Raw genomic sequence first — 26,817 nt, 5'->3', positions numbered from 1 at the left:
GCAGGGAGGCTTGAGTGAACCCAGAAGGGTCCTGGGACATGGATAGGCTCCAGGCAACAGGGAGGCGTGGGTGAACCCAGAAGGGTCCTGGGACATGGATTGGCTCAAAGCAGCAGGGGGGCTTGAGTGAACCCAGGAGGGTCCTGGGACATGGATAGGCTCCAGGCAGCAGGGAGGCGTGGGTGAACCCAGAAGGGTCCTGGGACATGGATAGGCTCCAGGCAGCAGGGAGGCATGGGTGAACCCAGAAGGGTCCTGGGACATGGATTGGCTCAAGGCAGCAGGGAGGCTTGAGTGAACCCAGAAGGGTCCTGGGACATGGATAGGCTCCAGGCAACAGGGAGGCGTGGGTGAACCCAGAAGGGTCCTGGGACATGGATTGGCTCAAAGCAGCAGGGGGGCTTGAGTGAACCCAGGAGGGTCCTGGGACATGAATAGGCTCCAGGCAGCAGGGAGGCGTGGGTGAACCCAGAAGGGTCCTGGGACATGGATTGGCTCAAGGCAGCAGGGGGGCTTGAGTGAACCCAGAAGGGTCCTGGGACATGGATAGGCTCCAGGCAGCAGGGAGGCATGGGTGAACCCAGAAGGGTCCTGGGACATGGATTGGCTCAAAGCAGCAGGGAGGCGTGGGTGAACCCAGAAGGGTCCGGGGACATGGATTGGCTCAAGGCAGCAGGGAGGCTTGAGTGAACCCAGAAGGGTCCTGGGACATGGATAGGCTCCAGGCAACAGGGAGGCATGGGTGAACCTAGAAGGGTCCTGGGACATGGATAGGCTCCAGGCAGCAGGGAGGCATGGGTGAACCTAGAAGGGTCCTGGGACATGGATAGGCTTCAGGCAGCAGGGAGGCATGGGTGAACTCAGAAGGGTCCTGGGACATGGATAGGCTCCAGGCAGCAGGGAGGTGTGGGTGAACCCAGAAGGGTCCTGGGACATGGATTGGCTCAAGGCAGCAGGGGGGCTTGAGTGAACCCAGAAGGGTCCTGGGACATGGATAGGCTCCAGGCAGCAGGGAGGCGTGGGTGAACCCAGAAGAGTCCTGGGACATGGATAGGCTCCAGGCAGCAGGGAGGCGTGGATGAACCCAGAAGAGTCCTGGGACATGGATAGGCTCCAGGCAGCAGGGAGGCGTGGGTGAACCCAGAAGAGTCCTGGGACATGGATAAGCTCCAGGCAGCAGGGTGGCGTGGGTGAACCCAGAAGAGTCCTAGGACATGGATAGGCTCCAAGCCCAGGAAATTGACTTTTTCTAAACTTTGGTAGAAGGGAGAGAGGGTACGACTTGACATTTACATTTTGTTTTATGGATTTTTCTGTTCTGTTTCATTAAAAAAGAACACAACAACACAAAACTGAAGTGAATCAATAAATGAAAAACAAAACAAAATTTAAAAAAAATCATATTTTTCTATTTCTGGATTTGCAGTCTATTCTAGAATTTTCTAGATTATATCAAGCCACTTCTATTATTGCCTGCAAAACATTATGCATTAAACATGTGTTGGGGCAGTGGAAGAGTTACACAGCATTTCCATCACAACAGTCACAGGAAAAGAAAAATACGCTTTTATTTATATTGTATACGTCGCCTTTCAACTCCTGGGCTGATCACTGGGATTCTCAAATTTTATATCGAAAACTATAACAATGTTTTTGTTGTTATGCACACAGTAGCAACTCTTTTTTTATTATTATTATTGAAAAGAATCAAATTATGTGTTATATATCCAAGGAAGTAAAGAGGAAAAAAGTGTTTGATTTTTAAACGTAAGATTTTGCACAGCGCTTATTATATAAACACAGATCCAAGATCAGATTATGGTACACGCTTTAGTTTTAAGATTTATGGTAATAACAGGTGCTGCAGTGACAGTCTGTGTGATTCTCTATCTTAATGTTTTCCATCAGAGAAACCTAAAAATAAAAACAGAACAAATTTGTAACAATATGTCATAAACATAAAATCATTAACAATATACAACTTAAAAGCATTAAATTTTTTTTTCTACACAAAGGGGCCCTTTTACTAAAATGTGTTAGGGCATGGTAATTGCAAAACCTAAGGCAAAAGATTAATGGTAAGTGTGTGGTAACTGTAAGTCCTTTCCTTTCTGAGCACACTACCAGAACCCTCATCCACGCTCTTATCACCTCTCGCTTAGACTGTTGCAACTTGCTTCTCACAGGTCTCCCACTAAGCCATCTCTCTCCCCTTCAATCTGTTGAAAATTCTGCTGCATGGCTTATAGTCCACCAGTGTCGCTATGCTCATATTAACCCTCTCCTCAAGTCACTTCACTGGTTCCCTATCCGTTTCCGCATACAGTTCAAACTCCTCTTATTGACTTACAAGAGCATTCACTCTGCAGCTCCTCAGTACCTCTCCACTCTCATCTCTCCCTACATTCCTCCCCGGGAACTCGGGTAAATCTCTCTTATCTGCACCCTTCTCTTCCACCGCTAACTCCAGACTCCATTCCTTTTATCTTGCTGTACCATATGCCTGGAATAGACTTCCTGAGCGGGTACGTCAAGCTCCATCTCTAGCTGTCTTCAAATCTAGACTAAAACCCCACTTTTTGATGTTGCTTTTAACTCCTAACCCTTACTCACTTGTTCAGTACCCATGTTTTATAATTCCCACCTTAGTAATTCCCTTATCTCTTATTTGTCCTGTTTGTCCTAGTTAGATTGTAAGTTCTTTCAAGCAAAGAAGAGCAGGGGTAGACAAAATGGCCTTCAAAAATACTGTCCACCCTAAGGGCCCTGTTTACTAAACCAGCGATGCACACTTGAACATGAAGAGACAGTCTCTGCTCGACAGAGCTTACAATCTAATTAGGACAGACAAACAGGACAAACAAGAGATAAGGGAATATTAAAGTGAGGATGATAAAATAAGGGTTCTGAACAAGTGAACAAGGGTTAGGAGTTAAAAGCAGCATCAAAAAGGTGGGCTTTTAGCTTAGATTTGAAGACGGCCAGAGATGGAGCTTGACGTACCGGCTCGGGAAGTCTATTCCAGGCATATGGTGCAGCAAGATACAAGGAACGGAGTCTGGAGTTAGAAGTGGAGGAGAAGGGTGCAGATAAGAGAGATTTACCCAGTGAACGGAGTTTCCGGGGAGGAATGTAGGGAGAGATGAGAGTGGAGAGGTACTGAGGAGCTGCAGAGTGAATGCACTTATAGGCAGTGGCGTAACCACAGGTGGGCCTGGGTGGGCCAGGGCCCACCCTCTTAGGGCTCAGGCCCACCCAACAGTAGCACATGTTTAGCAGTAGCTGGTGGAGATCCCAATCTCTGTCAGCTGAAGACTTTCCCCTGATAGTAACAAAATTCTCTCCACAATACTGGCACCTGCGCATGCTCAGTTTTCAGCGCCTGCCTGCTGCAAACTCCCAAGGTGGAAAGAACCATTTTCCTGCCAGCTGAGATATTTGTTGGGTGGGGGGTGGGGGAGAACATTTGGTGCCCACCTACTTTTTATCTAGGCCCACCCAAAATCTGTTCTGGCTACGCCCCTGCTTATAGGTCAGTAAGAGGAGTTTAAACTGTATGCGGAAATGGATAGGAAGCCAGTGAAGTGACTTGAGGAAAGGACTAATATGAGCATAACGACACTGGCGGAATATTAGTCGTGCAGCAGAACTATATGTGTTTAATTGCATTGTTTGTGTAATAGATAGCAGTGTGTATTAAGGCTGCTTTTCCTATAGTTTGCGGTTCCTGTGATTGACTCTTTGTGAGCTTTCCCTATTGGCTGTTAGCTCTGAGCTAGAACCGGCCCTCCCTCTCTGCCCCTGTGGGCTATGTGAGAGAGCCCAGTCTTCCTTGCATGCCTTGGTGATCAGCAGCTGTTCTAGGGGGCTGATCCCTCCTTAATCTACTGTAATTCCATTAAGACTTTTCACCATTGCCCCAAGAAATCTCCTCAAGACATCTCCCAACTCATCTCCCAAAGATGTCTTACCCCAAGTCATTCCCCTTGTTTTCTTTGAGTGTTACAGCTTTTCCGCTCAGGTTCTGGCCATCTCCTTGCCTCTGAGGTGGCTAGATACAGATTGTACGGACAGAAGGACACATTCTTTTACAAGAAACTGAACTATAAAGAAGATTTGCTTAAGAATTGAGGGTCTACAGGTGAAGCTTCTACTTGGCGATGGTTTATACTGGCTGTTGAAGCTACTCTATACTTTGCCTAGAACAGTACTTTGACTGATACAAGAAGGATTTGAACTGCTGGTTGCAGAATCTTCAGGAAAGTTCTGTTTGTTTTGCGTAAACTCTGGACCGGAGTCATTTCTTTGAGTGAGAGTGAATCTTATTTACTCCCAGACTGGTAAAGAAATAACAGAGAGTAAAAGAGAATTAAAGCCTCAACTCGAACCCCTACAACCTTCTGGATCTTTCTCCGACCCCAGCTTATGCCCAAGCTCACGTAAGAGAGACAAGACTTGATTTGACAGCGAGTGAGTGGTTTTCTTTGTGGCCCTGGTTTTGGGTGCTGAACCGAAATGGTATCCAGAGTATCTGAATGTAACTCACCTTGAGCTGCTACTGAAAAAGGTGTGAGCAAAATCTGTCCGTAGAATCTGTATCTAGCCCAAATAAGTAAATAAGCTAGCTGGTGCCCAGGTTGTGTTGTGTGTGATGAGACCAGCGTTACAGCTATTTTGAAGGTATTTCAGGGGCAGAGTCAGCACTTGACTGGTTAAGTGCTGATATTTTATTTATTTATTTGGATTTTGCTCACACTTTTTTCAGTAGTAGCTCAAAGTGAGTTACATTCAGGTACATTGGATATTTCCCTGTCCCAAGAGGGCTCACAATCTAAGTGTGTACCTGAGGCAATGGAGGGTTAAGTGACTTGCCCAAGATCACAAGGAGCAACAGAGGGATTTGAACTGACCAGCTCTGGATTGCAAGACTGGTGCTCTAACCACTAGGCCACTCCTCCACTATAGCAACAGTCTATGTAGAATCTCAAATAGTAGCAACAGAATTTCAAATAGTAGCAACATTCCATGTAGAATCTCAAATAGTAGCAACATTCCATGTAGACCAAAATTCCATGTGGAATTTCAGATAATATCAACATTCCATATAGAATTTCAAATAGTAGCAGCAGAATCTCAAATAGTTTATTTGGATTTTGCTCACACATTTTTCAGTAGTAGCTCAAGGTGAGTTGTACTCTGGATATTTCTCTGTCCCAGGAGGGCTCACAATCTAAGTGTGTACCTGAGGCAATGGAGGGTTAAGTGACTTGCCCAAGATCACAAGGAGCAACAGAGGGATTTGAACTGACCAGCTCTGGATTGCAAGACTGGTGCTCTAACCACTAGGCCACTCCTCCACTATAGCAACAGTCTATGTAGAATCTCAAATAGTAGCAACAGAATTTCAAATAGTAGCAACATTCCATGTAGAATCTCAAATAGTAGCAACATTCCATGTAGACCAAAATTCCATGTGGAATTTCAGATAATATCAACATTCCATATAGAATTTCAAATAGTAGCAGCAGAATCTCAAATAGATTATTTGGATTTTGCTCACACATTTTTCAGTAGTAGCTCAAGGTGAGTTGTACTCTGGATATTTCTCTGTCCCAGGAGGGCTCACAATCTAAGTCTGTACCTGAGGCAATGGAGTGTTAAGTGACTTGGACAAAATCACAAGGAGCAGCAGTGGGATTTGAACCGGCCACTTCTGGATTGCAAGACTGGTGCTCTAACCACTAGGCCACTCCTCCACTCACTCAGCCTGGATAGGTTAACTGCATAAATAGGACCACATAAAAGTCAATCCTATGTTTGGGGCCCTTTTACTAAGGCTCATAGGTGCCTACGCATGTCCAACATGCGTCCAACATGCGTCAGTTTGGAACTACCACCCGGCTACCGTGTGCCTGGGCAGTAATTCCATTTTTTTTATGTGCATCCAATACACGCAGCAGAAAATATTTTTTTATTTTCTACCACATGGCGCTAACTGGGGGGGGGGGGGGGGGGGTAATCGGCAGTGCACATGTGCTGACAATTACCGCCCAGTTAACGCGTGAGACCTTACCGCTAAGTCAATGGGTGGCGGTAAAGTCTCAGTCCCAAAATGGACGTGCGCTGATTTTTATTTTGCCGCACATCCATTTTTGGCAAAAAAAGGCCTTTTTTGCAGGTACACTGAAAAATGGACCTGCGCGCGTCCAATACACGCGTCCTCATCAGCGCAGGCCCATTTTTCAGCGCACCTTAGTAAAAGGACCCCTGTATGCAGTAACCCATAGCTGGATAAGTGCTGAATATCGCTCCACAAACCCAGAAATTCAATGTCAGTGCCGGACATGGCCCGACATTGAATTTCTGGGTTTAACGCTGGTGGCAGTCAACAACGGAGATGCACCAGCCTACATGTCAGACCTGATAGACTTGCCACCCAGGAATGCCAACAAAAAATTCCCGCACATTCCTTGATCTGCACTTCCCTAACTGTAAAGGTCTAAAATACAAATTAATGCACGCGACAAACTTTACCTACTTGAGCACACAATTTTGGAACACACTGCCGCGCAACTTAAAAACGATCTACAAACTAATGAACTTCCGCAAACTACTGAAGACCCATCTCTTTAACAAGGCGTACCACAAAGATCAACCAATTTGAATATACACAGCTCCTCCACATACATACAGAACTGTCTTATAATATCTGCTCGCTAAACTATTATCACGTTCTATCATTATCATGTTGCCCAAGATCCTTCTATATCACTATCCAGCTTATAATCGAAAGACAAAAACGCCTATATTGCGACCTAAATCGGGAGATAGGCGTTTATCTCACAAAAACGAATAACGCGGTATAATCGAAAGCCGAACTTGGACGTTTTCAACTGCACTCCATCGCGGAAGCATACAAAGTTGACGGGGGCGTGTCGGAGGCGTGGTGAATGCGGGACTGGGGCGTGGTTATCACCCGAACAGAGATGGGCGCCTTTCGCCGATAATGGAAAAAAAGTATGCGTTTATAGCTAGAATTTAGGGCACTTTTCCTGGACCCTGTTTTTTCACGAATAAGGCCCCAAAAAGTGCCCTAAATGACCAGATTACCACCAGAGGGAATTGGGGATGACCTCCCCTGACTCCCCCAGTGGTCACTAACCCCCTCCCACCACAAAAAATTATGTTTCACAACTTTTTATTTTCACCCTCAAATGTCATACCCACCTCCCTGGCAGCAGTATGCAGGTCCCTGGAGCAGTTGTTAGGGGGTGCAGTGGACTTCAGGCAGGTGGACCCAGGCCCATCCCCCCCCTACCTGTTACAATTGTGCTGCTTATTGCTTAGTCGTTCAACCCCCCCAAACCCACTGTACCCACATGTAGGTGCCCCCCTTCACCCCTTAGGACTATAGTAATGGTGTAGACTTGTGGGCAGTGGGTTTTGAGGGGGATTTGGGGGGCTCAACACACAAGGGAAGGGTGCTATGCACCTGGGAGCTCTTTTACCTTTTTTTTTTTGTTTTTGTAAAAGTGCCCCCTAGGGTGCTCGGTTGGTGTCCTGGCATGTGAGGGGGACCAGTGCACTACGAGTCCTGGCCCCTCCCACGAACAAATGCCTTGGATTTATTCGTTTTTGAGTCCGGCGCTTTCATTTTCCATTATCGCTGAAAAACAAAAACGCCCAGCTCACAAATTGTCGAATAAAACATGGACGTCTATTTTTTGCGAAAATACGGTTCGGTCCGCCCCTTCACGGACCCGGTCTCGGAGATAAACGCCCATGGAGATAGACGTTTTCGTTCAATTATGCCCCTCTATATGTCTACTTTCTAAAATATTACCACCACTCATGATGTATTGTAAGCCACATTGAGCCTGCAAAGAGGTGGGAAAATGTGGGATACAAATGCAATAAAGAAATAAATAAAATGCTGATTGCTGCCGGCTGAATATCAGGCCCTATAATTTTCACGTATGCTTGTAAAATGTAGGTGTGGTCATTTACACCAGCTCTAGGGCTGGTGTAATTGATCACTTTTCAAATTAAGGCATATTTTCTGTCACTTACGCAAGTATTTTATAAAGAAAATTATGCTTATAATATGTGCAATTTGACTGTTTAAAACTAGGTGCTCAGTTATGAAATTTCCCTCTCTCTATTCTGGTATCCCTTCAATAGGGGCCCCGAGGGAGGTATCACAACCACACAGTTACATAAAAATAGCCTGAGCAAACTCCTTATCATACAGACCATGAGTGGACTGACCATTTGGGCAACCGGGCAGTGCCCAAGGGCCCAGAGCAGTTGGAGGGCCCAGTACCTCCTCCCCACATAATTGATATCTGTTTCCTCTCCATCCCCAGGTCTGGCACTCCCCCTCTCTCTCACCCCTCCTGTCTCTGAACACCCCCCCCCCCCCACCCCATTCCATGTGTTTACCTCAAAAGTTCCTTTCTCTGCTCAGGATCCCGGTATAGGATTTATTTATTTATTTATTTATATTTGTAGCATTTGCATCCCACATTTGCCCACCAATTTGCAGGCTCAATGTGGCTTACATTTGCCGTAATGGCGGTTGCCGTTTCCGGGTAACAGAATTACAAATGGATGTCCACCGCTGACCAGTACCTTATGTCTACAACAGCCCACCCCTTCCTGATGTAACTTCCTGCTTCCACAAGGGCGGGCTGCAGCAGAGAGAAGGTTCCAGTCAGCAGCAGACAGTCTATGCCGGGGCCCTGTATGGAACAAGGAACCTTTTAGGTAAACAGGGGAGGTGGGGGGAGAGAGCTGAACCTGGGGACAGAGGAGAGAGAAGAGAGGGGGAGATGTTGGCCTTTGGAGGGAGAGTGATGTTAGACCTGGGAAAGGGAGGGAGGCAGAGATGTTGGACCCAGTTGAGGGGGCAGAGATGATAGATCTATAGAAGGAGAGGGCAGAGATGGTGCACCCGGGGGGGGGGGGGGGAAGGGAGAAAGAATGAGAGGGAGAGATTTGCATCTGGGGGAGGGGAAGAAAGATGTTAGATCTGGGGAGGAAAGGGGGAAGAGGCGATTGGATCCAGGGGGATGGAAGGAGAGAGAGAGAGATAGAAGTGGGGCCTGGGGGGCCCATGACCCTTATTACCCAGGTGTCTAGATTCCTGTCAGTCCATCCCTGATACAGACTCCGCTGAAAAGAACCTGGCAGCTGGTATTGTATTATAAAACAGTTGAAAAGAGAATCCATAAAGGGAGGGGGAAAAAATCAACCCCCAAAAATATGATAAAGACTTATTATAAATTGCTAAACCATATGAAATAGAAAATAAAAGATAAAGATTTGGCCAACTTATTCCTTTCCAGAGGTTTTGCTTGTTGTCGCTCTCTCTCTCTTACCCTTGTAAATGATTTTGCTACACAGCACGTAGCCTCTGACGTCAGGTTCTTTGGAACTAACATAGTTTTCTTTGATCTTGCTGGAGTGGGATAGGCCCATGAGAAACAACATCCTATGCACTGATATATTGGGGCTCCAGGCTTGGAGAAGTATTTGTTCTCTTTCAGTCTGCAATCTGGACACCCTGTGACAAAAAAAACACACACACACACACAAAATAATCACTGTGAAATGTTGCTTGTGGTAGGGAAAAAAAATGGCTCTGGTTTTAATTGGGGCATTGTGTTTGACCTTTGCAGATTACCTTGGATTCTGATGTAGTTCGGAGTTTCCCCTAAAATACTGCTTCTCAACCCAGCCCTGGGGATACCCAGCGTCCCTCTAATTCTAGAAAGCTGCGTGCAAATTTGCATACACAACTTATAAAGTAAGGCCAGTTGCACATATAATCGAGGGGCCCTTTTACAAAGCAGTGGTAAACCCAACGCGGGCTTACCGCTTGCTAAAAGGGGAAAAAAACAATGTGCGCCATTTCCGACGCTACAAAATTTTAATTACTGCTGGGTACACACCGGTGCTACAAAAATATTATAATTTTGTAGCACCGGTGTGTACCCAGCAGTAATCACTGCCCCGTTACTGCATGGATAGCACAGGAGCCCTTACCGCCACCTCAATGGGTGGCGGTAAGTGCTCCCAAAAAAACAAAGGAAAAGAGAGTGGGACTTGATATACTGCCTCTCTGTGGTTACAATCAATGACGTTTACATATTATTCACAGGCAGTGGCGTACCAAGGGGGGGGGCGGTGGGGGCAGTCCACCCCGGGTGCACGCCCCTGGGGAGGTGCCGCACACCTGTTGGCCGAGTCTGCTCGTTCCCTCCCTGCTGCTCCGTCTGCGCTGAACAGGTTACTTCCTGTTCCGGGGCAGAGGGAGCAGCAGGGAGGGAACGAGCGGACTCGGCCAACAGGCGCGCGGCACCCCACCAGCAGGTAAAAATGCACCCGGGGGGGGGTAATTTCGCTGGGGGGGGGGGCGCTGCACCTGGGGGGGGCGCATCGGCAATCCGCCCCGGGTGTCAGGCAGCTTAGGAACGCCACTGTGCACAGGTACTTATTTTTGCACCTGGGGCAATGGAGGGTTAAGTGACTTACCCAGAGTCACGAGGAGCTGCAGTGGGAATTGAGCCCAGTTCCCCAGAATCAGGACGTCAGACTTACAGAAACAGAAGCCTGCGCAGCCACGTTGCTGATCTGCAAGGGCAGGCTTCTAAATGGAATGTTGCTAGTGGAATAGCAACATTAACATTCCATGTAGAATCTCCAATAGTAGCAACAGAATCTGAATAGTAACAACATTCCATCTAGAATCTCAATAGTAGCAACATTCCATGTAGAATCTCAAATAGGGAAAGGGAAATGGGACTTGATATACCGCCTTTCTGAGGTTTTTGCAACTACATTTCAAAGCTGTTTACATATATTCAGGTACTTATTTTGTACCAGGGGCAATGGAGGGTTAAGTGACTTGCCCAGAGTCACAAGGAGCTGCAGTGGGAATTAAATGCAGTTCCTCAGGATCAAATTCCACTGCACTAACCACTAGGCTACTCCTCCACTCAAAGAACTCCCTTTTACCTGCTGTGGTAAAAGGAGCCTCAGCGTGCATCAAAAACATGCACTGACACCAGCGCAGGCCCTCCTTTGCCAGATCTTTGTAAAAGGACCCCTGATTGAATTAATTAGCTGCTAATTGGCCTTAACCAATTATTGGCTATCATTGGTGCTGACACTAGTTGGTATTCTATAAGTTGACCACTCAAATTCCAGAGCACACAACTCCAAGGGGGACATGGGGGGGGGGGGTATGTCAGGCAGTTATGCATGTGGGTTATAGAATATTAGCATTTCTTTTTTTTCCTATATCCAGGACAGAGTACAAATAAACATGCATAATAATAAAAACACATAAAAAAACAGAACAAAAAAAATTATACAATATCAAATTATAAGTGCAATAAAAACCAACAAAAAGCAATCTCAAACCACTCATTTATGAGTCTAACTGCCTATAGTTAGGCGCAAGTATTTATGCCAACTGTGACTACAGTTAGATGCATAAATGCAGAAGTACGCTAGTATTCTGTATCACAACTTGCACCCACAACTACCATAATAGAATTGGCACTTAGAGGTCCTTTAGTATTTTTAGCGTGTACGTTAAATATGCGTGTGCTAAACACTAGAGATGCCCATATATTCTTATGAGTGTCTCTAGCATTTAGCGCATGCAAACCTGTAGCAAACCTTTATAAAAGGACCCCTTAGTAAGTATCATCCCAAGACCTAACTTTAGGTGATCTATAGAGAATGACCTCCTTTATGCAGAATATCTCATGCATGACAACCACTCAAACGAAGGTAAATCAGAGATCTGCAATGAGAGCTGCTACCCTACGCTTTCTATGTTCATTGTCTTTGGTTTTATATTGGCTGCCTCTGTCCTCCATTCTTTCTGCTCTCTTTCTTCACATCCTGTTTTATATACCGGCATCACAATCCACTATTTCTGGGATAAGCAGTAAAGAATGTTTTGTACTTTTTTGGGATCTTGCCAGGTATTTGTGACCTGGATTGGCCACCGTTGGAAACAGGATGCTGGGCTTGATGGACCTTTGGTCTTTCCCAATATGGCAATACTTATGTACTCCCACTGAACTTTGCACCAAGGGCAGGAGCCCCTCTCACCCTCTTGCTGTGTCCTTGTAACTCACCTCTCCTGAAGGTGGATGTCACCAAAATTTCATTTTTCTGTTTGATGGGTGCCAACAGAATGATTTCTGGTGCTATCACACGTGCCAGAAAAATTGCTGAGTGGGTTTACTTACTCAGGGGCCCTTTTACTAAGGCGCGTAGGCATCTACGCATGTTCAACGCACGCCAAATTGGAACTACTGCATGGCTACTGCGTACCCCAGTTGATAGTTCCATTTTTAACACGCGCCCAAAACACGCGGTAGAAAACATTTTCTATTTTCTACCGCGTGGCGCTTACCCTGCCGTAATCGGTAGTTTACGAGCACTGGCCGCTTACCGCCCGGTTAGTGCGTGAGAATTTACCGCTAAGTCAATGGGTGGTGGTAAGGTCTCAGGTCGAAAATGGACGCGCGCCGGTTTTAATTTTGCCGCATGTCCATTTTCGGCCACACAAAAAAAAATATGCCTTTTTTTCCAGGCGTGCTGAAAAATTGACCTGCGCGTCCAAAACGCGCACCTACACCAGCACGGGCCACTTTTCGGCGCACCTTAGTAAAAGGGCCCCTCGGTGTTCCGCCTTCTCCACCCACTGCTAATCTGATGATCTCAGGGGAAACAACATCTAAAGTCTTTCCAGACATGCTTGCCCCTCCCCCCTCCCCATGTAGTCTGTCTCTCCTTTCTCCCTTAAGTATTTCTGTTTAGAGCAGCTACTGGTTTTATTCCTGATTGCTTAAGCTACTCTGTCACTTACGAACTTCAATGCACTATAGCTCTGTATTTCCCATTCCGGAAATAGCGATCGGCATTACGGAACAATGTAAGCCACATTGAGCCTGCAAACAGGTGGGAAAATGTGGGATACAAATGCAATAAATAAATAGAAAATAGTCAAGAAATCATGTTCAGAGTAGCTCAAGAGGGAAAACGAATTGCTTCAGTAAAGGATCTGAGCAGCTCTGGGAGCTTAAACATTCATTAGACTAACAGGAGTATCATCTTTCATAGAAACATAACAGAATGTCAGGCATTGAAGGACTCAAGGGCCATCATCTGCTTAATATACTTCACTTGCCCTGTTATTAAACCACAGTTGAATTCTGACCTTCCTTTTCCCTTCCCTCTCTAGTTTGTTGATTTTCCTTTACTTAACTAATGAATTATGAGGGCAGCATGGCACTTTTCTTCTACTTGTTAAGCTTCTGTGGAATAAAACTCTGCAGTAAACAGTTGGTATTATTATTGTTGTTACATTTGTACCCCACGCTTTCCCACTCATGGCAGGCTCAATGCGGCTTACATGGGGCAATGGAGGGTTAAGTAACTTGCCCAGAGTCACAAGATGCTGCCTGTGCCTGAAGTGGGAATCGAACTCAGTTCCTCAGGACCAAAGTCCACCACCCTAACCACTAGGCCACTCCTCCACTGTTGCTACTATTTGAGATTCTACATGGAATGTTGCTATTCCACTAGCAACATTCCATGTAGAAGTCAGCCCTTGCAGATCACCAATGTGGCCGCACAGGCTTCTGCGAGTCTGACGTCCTTCACGTACGTGCAGGACGTCAGACTCACAGAAACAGAAGCCTGCGCAGCCTTCTACATGGAATAGCAACATTCCATGTAGAATCTCCAATAGTAGCAACATTCCATGTAGAACCTCCAATAGTATCTATTTTATTTTTGTTACATTTGTACCCCGCGCTTTCCCACTCATGGCAGGCTCAATGCGGCTTACATGGGGCAATGGAGGGTTAAGTGACTTGCCCAGAGTCACAAGGAGCTGCCTGTGCCTGAAGTGGGAATTGAACTCAGTTCCTCAGGACCAAAGTCCACCACCCTAACCACTAGGCCACTCCTCCGAGTGAAGAGTTCTCCTATCATTCTTGCAAGCTTTACTTTACTTATTTTTGTGTTTGGTTCTCAGTGTTTTTCAAGGTTCAAATGTTTTTATCATGATTACTTGGCGATGGCGAAGAAGCTATATATTATTTCTTCTTGTTCAAGGGAATTAGCTCAACTCTATAAATAAGCAAGTATAAGTTCCTCTCTTATTTCAAGACATTGGACTTCGATTCAACATGATACTTTATATATTAGACTTAAATTGTAAACCGGAGGAAAAGACTTCAGATGCTCGACTGTCACAAACAGAATTATCTTCACTTGAACGCCGGGGCGAGCTTCCTCATGAGTCAGAAAATCCTCCGTTGAATTTTTATTTTTGATTATAGTATTAAGTTGAAAATGTAAAGGGGCACTTATCTTAAGTCAGGCTTACATATATAGGTTCACTCAACAGAGAGTCTCCGTTTCACTATAGGCTTCTTCAGGAGACAAACCAGTGGCCAAGATCAATATAATGCGGGGATGGGGACAAACTTGTCCCCATGTCATTCTCTAGTTATGAAGGAACTTGAAACCTTAAAATTAAAAAAAAAAGCTGTATTGGGCTGCACTGATAAGTTAGACAACCTTGAAAACTTGGTCACAACGCAATAACATCTATTTAATAGGGATTCCATGCTGAAGAGCCCCAGCCACATTAGCCTTTCCTCATAGGGAAGTCGTCCCATCCCCTTTAACATTTTCATCGCCATTCTCTGCACCTTTTCTAATTCCACTATATCTTTTTTGAGATGCGGCGACCAGAATTGAACACAATATTCAAGGTGCGGTCACACCATGGACTGATACAAGGTCATTATAATGTCCTCATTTTTGTTTTCCATTCCCTTCCTAATAATAGCTAACATTCTACTTGCTTTCTTAGCCGCCGCAGTACACTGAGCAGAAGGTTTCAACGTATCATCAACGATGACACCTAGATCCATTTCTTGGTCTGTGACTCCTAACGTGGAACTTTGCATTATGTAGCTGTAATTTAGGTTCCTCTTTCCCACAGGCATCACTTTGCACTTACTCACATTAAACGTCATCTGCCATTAGGTGCCCAGTCTCCCAGTCTCATAAGGTCCTCTTGTAATTTTTCAGAATCCTCCCGCGATTTAACAACTTTGAATAACTTTGTGTCATCAGCAAATTTAATTACCTCAATGGTTACTCCCATCTCTAGGTCATTTATAAATATGTTAAAAAGCAGCGGTCCCAGCACAGACCCCTGGGAAACCCCACTAACTACCCTTCTCCAATAAGAAAACTGACCATTAACCCTACTCTCTGTTTTCTATCTTTTAACCAGTTTTTAATCCACAATAGGACACTGCAATCTGCTTCCTGCTGGCCTCCCACTTAGTCACCTCTCCCCTCTCCAGTCGGTTCAAAACTCTGCTGCCCGTCTCGTCTTCCGCCAGGGTCGCTTTACTCATACTACCCCTCTCCTCAAGTCGCTTCACTGGCTCCCTATCTGTTTATGCATCCTATTCAAACTTCTTCTACTAACCTATAAATGTACTCACTCTGCTGCTCCCCAGTATCTCTCCACACTCGTCCTTCCCTACACCCCTTCCCGTGCACTCCGTTCCATGGATAAATCCTTCTTATCTGTTCCCTTCTCCACTACTGCCAACTCCAGACTTTGCCCCTTCTGTCTCGCTGCACCCTACGCCTGGAATAGACTTCCTGAGCCCCTATGTCTTGCCCCATCCTTGACCATCTTTAAATCTAGATTGAAAGCCCATCTCTTTAGCATTGCTTTTGACTTGTAACCACTCGCCCCCACCTACCCTCCTCTCCTCTTTCCTCTACACATTAATTGATTTGCTTGCTTTATTTTTTGTCTATTAAATTGTAAGCTCTTTGAGCAGGGACTGTCTTTCTTCTATGTTTGTGCAGCGCTGCATATGCTTTGTAGCGCTATAGAAATGCTAAATAGTACTAGTAGTAGTAGTAGCCAGTGGTGGGAGGTGGGGCTGGTGGTTGGGAGGCGGGGATAGTGCTGGGCAGACTTTTACGGTCTGTGCCAGAGCCGGTGGTAGGAGGCGGGACTGGTGGTTGGGAGGCCGGGATAGTGCTGGGCAGACTTTTACGGTCTGTGCCAGAGCCGGTGATGGGAGGCGGGGATAGTGCTGGGCAGACTTATACGGTCTGTGCCCTGAAGAGGACAGGTACAAATCAAAGTAGGGTATACACAAAAAGTAGCACATATGAGTTTATCTTGTTGGGCAGACTAGATGGACCGTGCAGGTCTTTCTCTGCTGTCATCTACTATGTTATGTTACTATGTTATGTTACTACCTCCTATCCCATGACTCTCCAATTTCCTCTGGAGTCTTTCATGAGGTACTTTGTCAAACGCCTTTTGAAAATCCAGATACACAATATCAACTGGCTCACCTTTATCCACATGTTTGTTCACTCCTTCAAAGAAATGAAATAGATTGGTGAGTCACGATTTTCCTTCACTAAATCCATGTTGGCTTTGTCTTATTAATCCATGCTTTTGAATATGCTTTGTAATTTTGTTCTTTATAATAGTCTCTACCATTTTGCCCAGCACCGACGTCAGACTCACTGGTCTATAATTTCTCGGATCTCCTCTGGAACCTTTTTAAAAAATCGGCGTTACATTGGCCACCCTCCAATCTTCCGGTACCACGCTCGATTTTAAAGATAAATTGCATATTATTTATTTTATTTATTTATTTTATTTGTTACATTTGTATCCCACATTTTCCCACCTATTTGCAGGCTCAATGGGGCTTACATTGTACCGTAGAGGCGATCGCCAATACCGGTTTGAACAAATACAGAGTGAGGTAGTGATAGAACAAAGGTCAATGTATGATAGACACACTGGGAATTGTAAGGAGGAAGAGTTAAATTATGTCCAGTTCTAGCTTTGGTTTCGTTATGCCGCTGGGTTAAGGCATCTAGGTTGGATCGCTAGGTTATGCCTTTTTGAACAAGTTAGTTTTTAGTAGTTTTTGGAAGTTTAGGTGGTCATTTGTTGTTTTCAAGGCGTTTGGTAGTGCATTCCATAGTTGTGTACTTATGTAGGAGAAGCTGGATGCATAGGTGGATTTGTATTTGAGTCCTTTGCAGCTTGGGTGATGGAGATTTAGGTATGTTCTTGTCGATCTAAGTGTGTTTCTGGTTGGTAGGTCTATGAGGTCTGTCATGTATCCCGGGGCTTCTCCGTAGATGATTTTGTGAACTAGGGTGCAGATTTTGAACGCAGTACTTTGGGATGGATACCATCTGGTCCAGGAGATTTTCTACTCTTCAATTTGTCAAATTGCCCCATTACATCCTCCAGGTTTATAGAGATTTCATTCAGTTTCTCTGACTCGTCTGCTTCCAATACCATTTGTGGCACAGGTATCTCTCCCAAATCTTCCTCGGTGAAGACCGAAGCAAAGAATTCATTTAATCTCTCCGCTATGGCAGAGGTTTTTCCACTGGGACATGGCATAAGGCAGGGGTGTCCCCCTTATCCCCCCTATCATATATTTTGTTCTTGAACCGTTGTTGATGCAATTGAGGAATATTCTACATATACTGTGAGTTGGTCTTCAGCAGGCCGTCTCTCCTATTCTTTGTATAAAATGTATGGCCTTTCCGGATGATATTATGCTTGTACTACCTGATCCTCAGAGGGCTCTGCTGGATACCCTTAAAGTGTTTTCTGATTTTGGTGCACTTTCATGGCTCAAATTAAATATATCTAAATCTGAGGCTTAACCTACACAGTTAAATGTTGGACAACTTTGGTCTGATTTCCCATTAAAACAGGAGATGGGTTTGGTAAAGTATTTGGGCACATATATACCTCAATGTGGCGCCCTTGTTTAAGAAATCTGTGGATTGTTTAAACACCTGGGCGGTACTTCCCTTAGCCTTGTCGGGTAGCGCATTCCTTTATAATATGCTCATTGTGCCTTGTTGGTTTTATCTCCTACAGACTGTCTTGATTTGGTTGAGGGAACACGATTTGTGTAAGCTCCATCTTTTTTTATGGCAGGGCAAGGGAGCTGTTGCACCCTTGGCCACATTTATGCTTCCTAGGGTGAATGGAGGGTTGGGCATACTGGATCTCCGTCAGTATAATTTGTCATGTGGCCTGCGACATGTGAGGGATTGGCTCCTGTGTCTGGTCCTTCCCTGTTGTATACTAGAGGGTCAAGGATGGAATCCGGACTTAAATATCATACTATTTGGAATTCTATGAGGACAATTAGGAAAGCCCTGTGTGGGTCTGTGCAGGGCAATTGGTTTTTCTCTCCGCCTCTGTTGCCCATGGTGGAAATTTAGATTTTCCTATGGGGGAGGGGATTGGGGGGGGAGGGGTTGTTTTGGCAGTGTGGTAGGTGAGGCTTAAACTGGATTGGTAATTTGTTTACTTCAGGGGGTAAATTGTTCTCTTTTTCTGAACTGGAAAGCGCGGGGGTACAAATGTAACAAAAAAAAAACTGCAATCTATGTATGAGCTTTCTCCCTCCAGTTTTTTTTGCTGTTATGCAGTTGTGGGACTGTTTCTCTACTTTGCCTAATGGCCCCCTTAGGGCTTCAGTTGCACAGCAGCCGAGTTTATGCATTTGGTTGGGGGGAGCAGGTACCTTCTCAATGATGTCATTATGTGCATTTTATTCAGAACCTTTTGCCAGATCCTGCCTTATATATCCTCTTGCAGTGCTGTGGGGGTAATGAGTTATGTTGTGACATTTCCTCAGAATTATTTAAAGTTTTCTTAGCTAATATTGTCAAGACATCTGACAGTATGCTTCATAGGGAACAAGAATATAAATTTGTGAGTCATATGTATATTTCCCTGCGGAGGGCTTTTCGAGCTCAGATTTCATAGGATGGCGCTTGTCCCAGAAGTGGTCATGTCCGGGCAACATTGGACCATATGTTCTGGACGTGCCCCCAAGGCTCAGAGTTCTTGGACTCAGGTGTGGACACATTTCTCCAGATGTTTGGGGTGGGGGTGGGGGAGGGAACCTGTGTTACACCCAGCTGGTTTCTTGTTTCAAGAGGCTATTTTTCTTCAACTGGCTTCTGAAGCACAGCACCTGTTTCTGGCTAAAGCATTCCTCCTAGCTATGAGTAGAGGAGTGCGGTAGCCGTGTTAGTCCACTCTTAAGGTTATCAATAGAAATCAAACCAAATAAAACATGGAAAAGAAAATAAGATGATACCTTTTTTATTGGACATAACTTAATACATTTCTTGATTAGCTTTCGAAGGTTGCCCTTCTTCCTCAGATCGGAAATAAGCAAATGTGCTAGCTGACAGTGTATATAAGTGAAAACATTCAAGCATTACTATGACAGTCTGACAGGGTGGGAGGATGGGGGTGGGTCGGAGGTATGCATGGGGACATCAAAGCATATAATTGATATTCTAACAGGATGGGTGTGGATAGGGGAGGGGAGGGGTGATCAACAGAGACATACAGCTTTATGGTTTATAATGGGCTAGGAACCCCAGATCCTTGTTAAGTCCTTTCTGTTGGGTGTTAAAATATTCAATCATTCTGACTTCAAAGGTCTTACGTTCTTGTATGGTTTTAAAGTTACCTTTTAGGATTCTCACTGTGAAGTCACTGGTACAGTGTCCTAGCTATGAAAAATGACTTTAATAGTCCCCACACTTCTCGCTTTGGAAAGCTTGTTCGAGTTGGCTCTCCTGGAGCATAAAACTGTGGGCAATGGGATGGAGAAGAGATGAAATGCTTTTCAGTCTATTTGGGAGCCTTATGGAACTCTTCTCCATCACAGAGACCGTAGTATATTGCTCAGCTCGTAAAGTTGGACTCCTTACTGTTCTCTTGTTCCTGCATTTTTTGTGCTCTTGCTATTTCGTTTTTTTTTTTTTTTTGTTTTGTTTCCATATGATACTTAGTGCCAGTGTATTAGCTCTCTTTTATGTCCTATTTGTTTACTGGTTCTGGATTGGGCAGGGGGAGTGTTCTAAGTTGGGGGAGGAGTTTTCACTGGTTCTGGGTTGGGCAGGGGGAGTGTTCACTAGTTCTGAGTTTGGGGTGGAGGAGGAGTGTACTGGTTCTGGGTTGGGGGAGTGTTTACTGGTTCTAAGTTGGGGGAGGAGTTTCACTGGTTCTGGGTTGGGGGAGGAGTGTTTACTGCTTCTGAGTTTGGGGTGGGGGAGGAGTGTTCACTGGTTCTAAGTTGGGGGAGGAGTTTTCACTGGTTCTGGGTTGGGCAAGGGGAGTGTTCACTGGTTCTGGGTTGGGAGAGAAGTGTTCACTAGCTCTGAGTTTGGGGTGGGGGAGGAGTGTTCACTGGTTCTGGGTTGGTGGAGGAGTGTTTACTGCTTCTGAGTTTGGGGTGGGGGACGAGTGTTCACTGGTTCTGGGTTGGGGGAGGAGTGTTTACTGCTTCTGAGTTTGGGGTGGGGGAGGAGTGTTCACTGGTTCTAAGTTGGGGGAGGAGTTTTCACTGGTTCTGGGTTGGGCAAGGAGAGTGTTCACTGGTTCTGGGTTGGGAGAGAAGTGTTCACTAGCTCTGAGTTTGGGGTGGGGGAGGAGTGTTCACTGGTTCTGGGTTGGTGGAGGAGTGTTTACTGCTTATGAGTTTGGGGTGGGGGACGAGTGTTCACTGGTTCTGGGTTGGGGGAGGAGTGTTTACTGCTTCTGAGTTTGGGGTGGGGGAGGAGTATTCTCTGGTTCTGGGTTGGGGGAGGAGTGTTTACTGCTTCTGAGTTTGGAGTGGGGGAGGAGTGTTCACTGGTTCTATGTTGGGGGAGGAGTTTTCACTGGTTCTGGGTTGGGCAAGGGGAGTGTTCACTGGTTCTGGGTTGGGAGAGAAGTGTTCACTAGCTCTGAGTGGGGGAGGAGTGTTCACTGGTTCTGGTTTGGGGGAGAAGTGTTTACTGCTTCTGAGTTTGGGGTGGGGAAGGAGTGTTCTCTGGTTCTGGGTTGGGGGAGGAGTGTTTACTGCTTCTGAGTTTGGGGTGGGGGAGGAGTGTTCACTGGTTCTAAGTTGGGGGAGGAGTTTTCACTGGTTCTGGGTTGGGCAAGGGGAGTGTTCACTGGTTCTGGGTTGGGAGAGAAGTGTTCACTAGCTCTGAGTTTGGGGTGGGGGAGGAGTGTTCACTGGTTCTGGGTTGGAGGAGGAGTGTTTACTGCTTCTGAGTTTGGGGTGGGGGAGGAGTGTTCACTGGTTCTGGGTTGGGGGAAGAGTGTTTACTGCTTCTGAGTTTGCGGTGGGGGAGGAGTGTTCACTGGTTCTGGTTTGGGGGAGGAGTGTTTACTGCTTCTGAGTTTGGGGTGGGGGAGGAGTGTTCACTGGTTCTAAGTTGGGGGAGGAGTTTTCACTGGTTCTGGGTTGGGCAAGGGGAGTGTTCACTGGTTCTGGGTTGGGAGAGAAGTGTTCACTAGCTCTGAGTTTGGGGTGGGGGAGGAGTGTTCACTGGTTCTGGGTTGGGGGAGGAGTGTTTACTGCTTCTGAGTTTGGGGTGGGGGAGGAGTATTCTCTGGTTCTGGGTTGGGGGAGGAGTGTTTTCTGCTTCTGAGTTTGGGGTGGGTGAGGAGTGTTCTCTGGTTCTTTGGGTGAAAAGCGGAAAATGTTATGGGTGGGCATACTTGTGATTATATTCTGTGCTTTGTAATGCTTTTAACGGGCACTTTGATAAAACCCCAGTTCGTGCAGGTATTTACTGATTGATTAACATGGGCGGCCTGTCTTGGTTATCAGTCTTGTGTAGTTTTTCTGTTCTGCTTACACCCAACATGATTTCAAAACAAAACTTTGAACAAGGGAAAACTAAATCAGCTTACCCTGTACGCTGAACTCCCCTTCGGGGAAAGTGTGGAGGACATGCAGAAACACAGACAGCAAGGCCACAATAACCATTATGTATCTTCCACAGTAGTCCATGCTTCTAAAAATACAAAGAGGAATTTTTTTAACATGCAATAATTTAAAAGGCAGTGTACAACAGGTTTCAATAGCATAACAATAACAGCATAGTAAAAATTCCAAATATAAGCATGAATACAATTGGAGATGGCAAATTGAATACTAGTAATAGGGAAGGGAAATGGGACTTGATATACCACCTTTCTGAGGTATTTTGCAACTACATTCAAAGCAGTTTACATATATTCAGGTACTTATTTTTGTACCAGGGGCAATGGAGGGTTAAGTGACTTGCCCAGAGTCACAAGGAACTGCAGTGGGAATCGAACTCAGTTCCCCAGAATCAAAGTCCATTGCACTAACCACTAGGCTCCTCCTCCACTAGCAACATTCCATATAGAATCTTCAAACAGTAGCAACATTCCAGAATCTCAAATAGTAGCAACAGCAACATTCCATGTAGAATCTCAAATAGGGAAAGGGAAATGAGACTTGATATACTGCCTTTCTGAGGTTTTTGCAACTACATTCAAAGCGGTTTACATATATTCAGGTACTTATTTTGTACCATGGGCAATGGAGGGTTAAGTGACTTGCCCAGAGTCACAAGGAGCTGCAGTGGGAATCGAACTCAGTTCCCCAGAATCAAAGTCCATTGCACTAACCACTAGGATACTCCTCCACTAGCAACATTCCATGTAGAAGCCTGCCCTTGCAGATCACTAATGTGGCCGCGCAGGCTTCTGTTTCTGTGAGTCTGACGTCCTGCAAGCAGTGGCATACCAAGGGGGGGGGGAGCGGTCCGCCCCGGGTGCACACCGCGCGCCGGTCAGCTTCCTTCGTTTCCATGCTCCCTCTGCCCCGGAACAGCGCGCGGAACCCCCCCCAGCGGCGTGCACCCGGGGGCGGGGCACATCGGTGATCCGCTCCGGGTGTCAGCCCCCCTAGGAACGCCACTGCTTGCATGGCATTTGGTCGTGGGAGGAGCCAGCATTTGTAGTGCACTGGTCCCCCTGACATGCCAGGACACCAACCGGGCACCCTAGGGGGCACTTCTAAAAATTAAAATTAAAATAGCTGCCAGGTGCATAGCTCCCTTACCTTGGGTGCTGAGCCCCCCCCCCCCCCAAATCCTCCCCAAATCCCATTCCCCACAACTCTACACCATTACCATAACCCTTATGGGTGAAGGGGGGCACCTACATGTGGGTACAGTAGGTTTTGCCCCATGTAGGGCATTGAGCCTGCCATGAGTGGGAAAGCACTGGGTACAAATGTAACAAAAATAAAATAGATACTATTGGAGGTTCTACATGGAATGTTGCTACTATTGGAGGTTCTACATGGAATGTTGCTATTCCACTAGCAACATTCCATGTAGAAGGCTGCGCAGGCTTCTGTTTCTGTGAGTCTGACGCAGGGGCGTATCTGCGTGGGGCCACAGGGGCCTGGGCCCCCGCAGATTTCGCCCTGGCCCCCCTCCCCGCCGTCAACCCTCCCCCGCTGCTTACTTTTGCTGGCACCGAGGTCCGACCCGCAATCTCCGTTTTTCGTCTTCCTCCGTGGCCATGCTTCCAGGAAGTAATGCTGCAGTGCTGATTCGTTGAATCCAGTTCGGCGTCTGACGTCAGACGTCGAACTGGATTCAACGAATCAGCACTGCAGCGTTACTTCCTGGAAGCATGGCCACGGAGGAAGACGAAAAACGGAGATTGCGGGTCGGACCTCGGTGCCAGCAAAAGTAAGCAGCGGGGGAGGGTTGACGGCGGGGAGGGGGTGGAGAGAGGCGGCGGCGGCGGCGGCGGCGGGGGGGGGGAGGGAGGCAAAAATGTGCCCCCCCTCTCTGGCTGTGGCCCCCCCTACCGCCGGATTCCAGATACGCCCCTGGTCTGACGTCCTGCACAGGACGTCAGACTCACAGAAGCAGAAGCCTGCGCGGCCACATTGGTGATCTGCAAGGGCCGACTTCTACATGGAATGTTGCTAGTGGAATAGCAACATTCCATGTAGAATCTCAAATAGTAGCAACAGTGGAGGAGTGGCCTAGTGGTTAGGGTGGTGGACTTTGGTCCTGGGGAACTGAGTTCGATTCCCGGCACAGGCAGCTCCTTGTGACTCTGGGCAAGTCACTTAACCCTCCGTTGCCTGCCGCATTGAGCCTGCCATGAGTGGGAAAGCGTGGGGTACAAATGTAACAAAAAAAATAACAGGCTTCAAAGTAGAAAGTGACATGGGGACAAAGTTTGTTCCCATCCTCACGGACTCTGTCCCCATCCCTGCCCCATGTGATCTGTCCCTATCCCCACTCCGTCCCCGTGAGATCTGTCCCCATCCCCACCCCTGTGGTTACCGTGGGTCCCTGTCCCCGTCCCCGTGTCATTCTCTAAGGAAACAGCCGCACTCCAGATGAATCCACTTCAACAGTCAAGCACACTTGTTACACCAGGACAGCACTTTCCTCTGCTCAGTTCTCTCTTACAATATTAACTAGACTAGAAACACGCCACTCTCTGGGAGATCACATGATCTGTGAAAGCCAAAATATCAGAAGTGATTCTGTCTGAGGAATCACAAACACTTTTACATTACTGTAAACGAATATCACTCATTTATTCTATCTATGCCAACATCATCACCTTTCTTTTACCCGCAGAAATGCAGTGCTCCGCAGGGGTCTAATTTACCTCTCATCCTATTCAACATTCTCCTCAGCTCTTTAGTGACTTTAATTCAGTTTTACGGCTTAAGTGCATTTTGCTATGCTGACAGTATTCTCACTATGCAGAAATAGCTCCATACATCGTCTTGCTTTACAGATATGTCTTTGACAATGTGGCCTTCTGACTGAAAATCATCAATTAACATAAGAACCATAAGCAAATAAATAAATAAATAAATATAAATGGCTTAGGGTTGTTTTTGCTTTTTTTTAAATCATGCTTGAAACGTTTGAATTTCACAGTCTGGCAGGTCAACTGTGAATGGCATTTATAATGAGAAAGTGATAAGTACGTAAGTACTTAAGTGTTGCCATACTGGGACGGACCGAAGGTCCATCAAGCCCAGTATCCCGTTTCCAACAGTGGCCAATCCAGGTCATTTATCCCAGAAGTAAGCAATGGGTTCTCCCAAATCCATTTTAATAATGGCTTATGGACTTTTCTTTTAGGAAGTTATCCAAACCTTTTTAAAAACCCTGCTACGCTAACTGCTTTTACCATATTCTCTGGCAACGAATTCCAGAGTTTAATTACATGTTGAGTGAAGAAATATTTTCTCTGATTCGTATTAAATTTACTACTAGTTTCACTGCATGCCCCCTAGTCCTAGTATTTTGGGAAAGAATAAAAAAACGATTCATGTCTAGCCGTTCCACTCCACTCAATATTTTATAGACCTCTATCATATCTCGCCTCAGCCATCTTTTCTCCAAGCTGAAGAGCCCTAGCCGTTTCAGCCTTTTTTCATAGGGAAGTCGTCTCATCCCCTTTATCATTTTTGATGTCCTTCTCTGTACCTTTTCTCATTCCATTATATCTTTTATGAGATGCCGTGACCAAAATTATACACAGTATTCAAGGTGCAGTCACACCATGGAGCAATTCAGTCATTATAACATCCTCATTTTTATTTTCCATTCCTTTCCTAATAATACCTAACATTCTATTTGCTTTCTTTGCTGCCGCAGCACACTGAGCAAAGAGTTTCAAAGTATCATCAACGTTGACTCCTCAATCCTTTTCCTGGTCGGTGATTCCTAACGTGGAACCTCGCATCAAGTAGCCAATTCTCTACAATGCATGCATAGCCACCAAGAGGTGGGGGCAGGAGGGCAAAATTCCCCGGGCCTCCGGGGGGGGGGGGGGGGAGTGGCGCAGGGGTCTCCCTCTCTCTCCTGCTCCTGACGGGACCCAGGTGATCACATCCCGACAGGAGCAAAAGAGAGAAAACTCTGGCACAGGGCCCCCCCTTGCAATGCCTGCCTAGCAGCTGCTGGGCCCTCAGGCTGCACATGCTCTGTTTTTTTAGACTGAGAATGCGCGGCGGCGGTGGTGATGACGATTTTGGGGGTGGCGGCAATGACAACTCTGTTCTGGGCCCGGTGGCGGCAGCCCTGTCCCTGTCCTGGCTCAGTCTCTTGGTGGCCCTGAATGCATGTTAAAAGCATTTGACCACACTAAACTTATTCGACAAAAATCTGCATTTATATATCTAATTGAAATGATCAGTTATTGGATTAATATTCTTATCAGAATGAAATTGTGCTTTAATGGGTTTTATCTTATTTGTAAACTGTATTGTAAACTTATATGAGTTAACACTGCATCAGAATCCTTTTCTTTCCCAAAGCACTTTCACCCTCCTCCTCATTTCATAAGAACATAATAGCCATACTGGGTCAGACCAATGGTCCATCTAGCCCAGTATCCTGCTTCCAACAGTGGCCAATCCAGGTCACAAGTACCTGGCAGAAACCCAACTAGTAGCATGCTACCAGTCCCAGGGTAAGCAGTAGCTTCCCCCTTGCCTATATCACTAGCAGACTATGGACTTTTCCTCCAGGAACTTGTCCAAACCTTTTTCAAACCCAGATACACTAACCACTATTACCACATCCTCTGGTAATGAGTTCTAGAGCTTAACTATTCTTTGAGTGAAAAAATATTTTCTCCTATTTGTTTCAAAAGTATTTCCATGCAATTTAATTGGGTGTCCCCTGGTCTTTGTGCTTTTTGAAAGAGTGAAAAATCGATTCACTTTTCTCCTCGCTACATGTATGCAGAGCCACCTCCTACATCACATTCACGGAGCTGTATATTTTGGCCATAATTCCTTTTATGTAGGCAGAGCATAAACTATTTTGAGAAGGGACTTGAGATCTGCTTGCGTTCTCTCA

General features: G+C 46.0%; 1 protein-coding gene across 1 annotated transcript; it reads right to left on the bottom strand.

Annotated features, from left to right (window-relative positions):
* Nucleotides 1-1,829: 1,829 nt before the first annotated feature.
* On the bottom strand, nt 1,830-21,938 carry CGA (glycoprotein hormones, alpha polypeptide). Its single transcript, XM_030195645.1, has 3 exons — nt 21,839-21,938; nt 9,381-9,565; nt 1,830-1,914 (listed from the first exon to the last, which is right to left on the bottom strand). The coding sequence occupies exons 1-3, from the start codon at nt 21,936-21,938 to the stop codon at nt 1,837-1,839; spliced, it is 363 nt and encodes a 120-aa protein (XP_030051505.1). The 3' UTR covers nt 1,830-1,836.
* Nucleotides 21,939-26,817: the final 4,879 nt, after the last annotated feature.

This window comes from Microcaecilia unicolor, chromosome 3, assembly GCF_901765095.1.
Source record: "Microcaecilia unicolor chromosome 3, aMicUni1.1, whole genome shotgun sequence".
In the NCBI taxonomy this organism is placed as follows: Eukaryota; Metazoa; Chordata; class Amphibia; order Gymnophiona; family Siphonopidae; genus Microcaecilia; species Microcaecilia unicolor.
Note: the sequence above shows the minus strand (reverse complement) of the source record. Positions and strands in the feature narration are given on the sequence as shown.

Bases quoted from the DNA above. Each gene is read 5' to 3' on its own strand.
- CGA (XM_030195645.1), bottom strand. From the start codon at position 21,938: ATGGACTACTGTGGAAGATACATAATGGTTATTGTGGCCTTGCTGTCT. The intron at 9,566-21,838 runs GTAAGCTGATTT...TTTTTGTCACAG, and splicing joins AGGGGAGTTCAGCGTACAGG to GGTGTCCAGATTGCAGACTG. The intron at 1,915-9,380 runs GTAAGAGAGAGA...TTTTATTTTTAG, and splicing joins TAGCAAAATCATTTACAAGG to GTTTCTCTGATGGAAAACAT.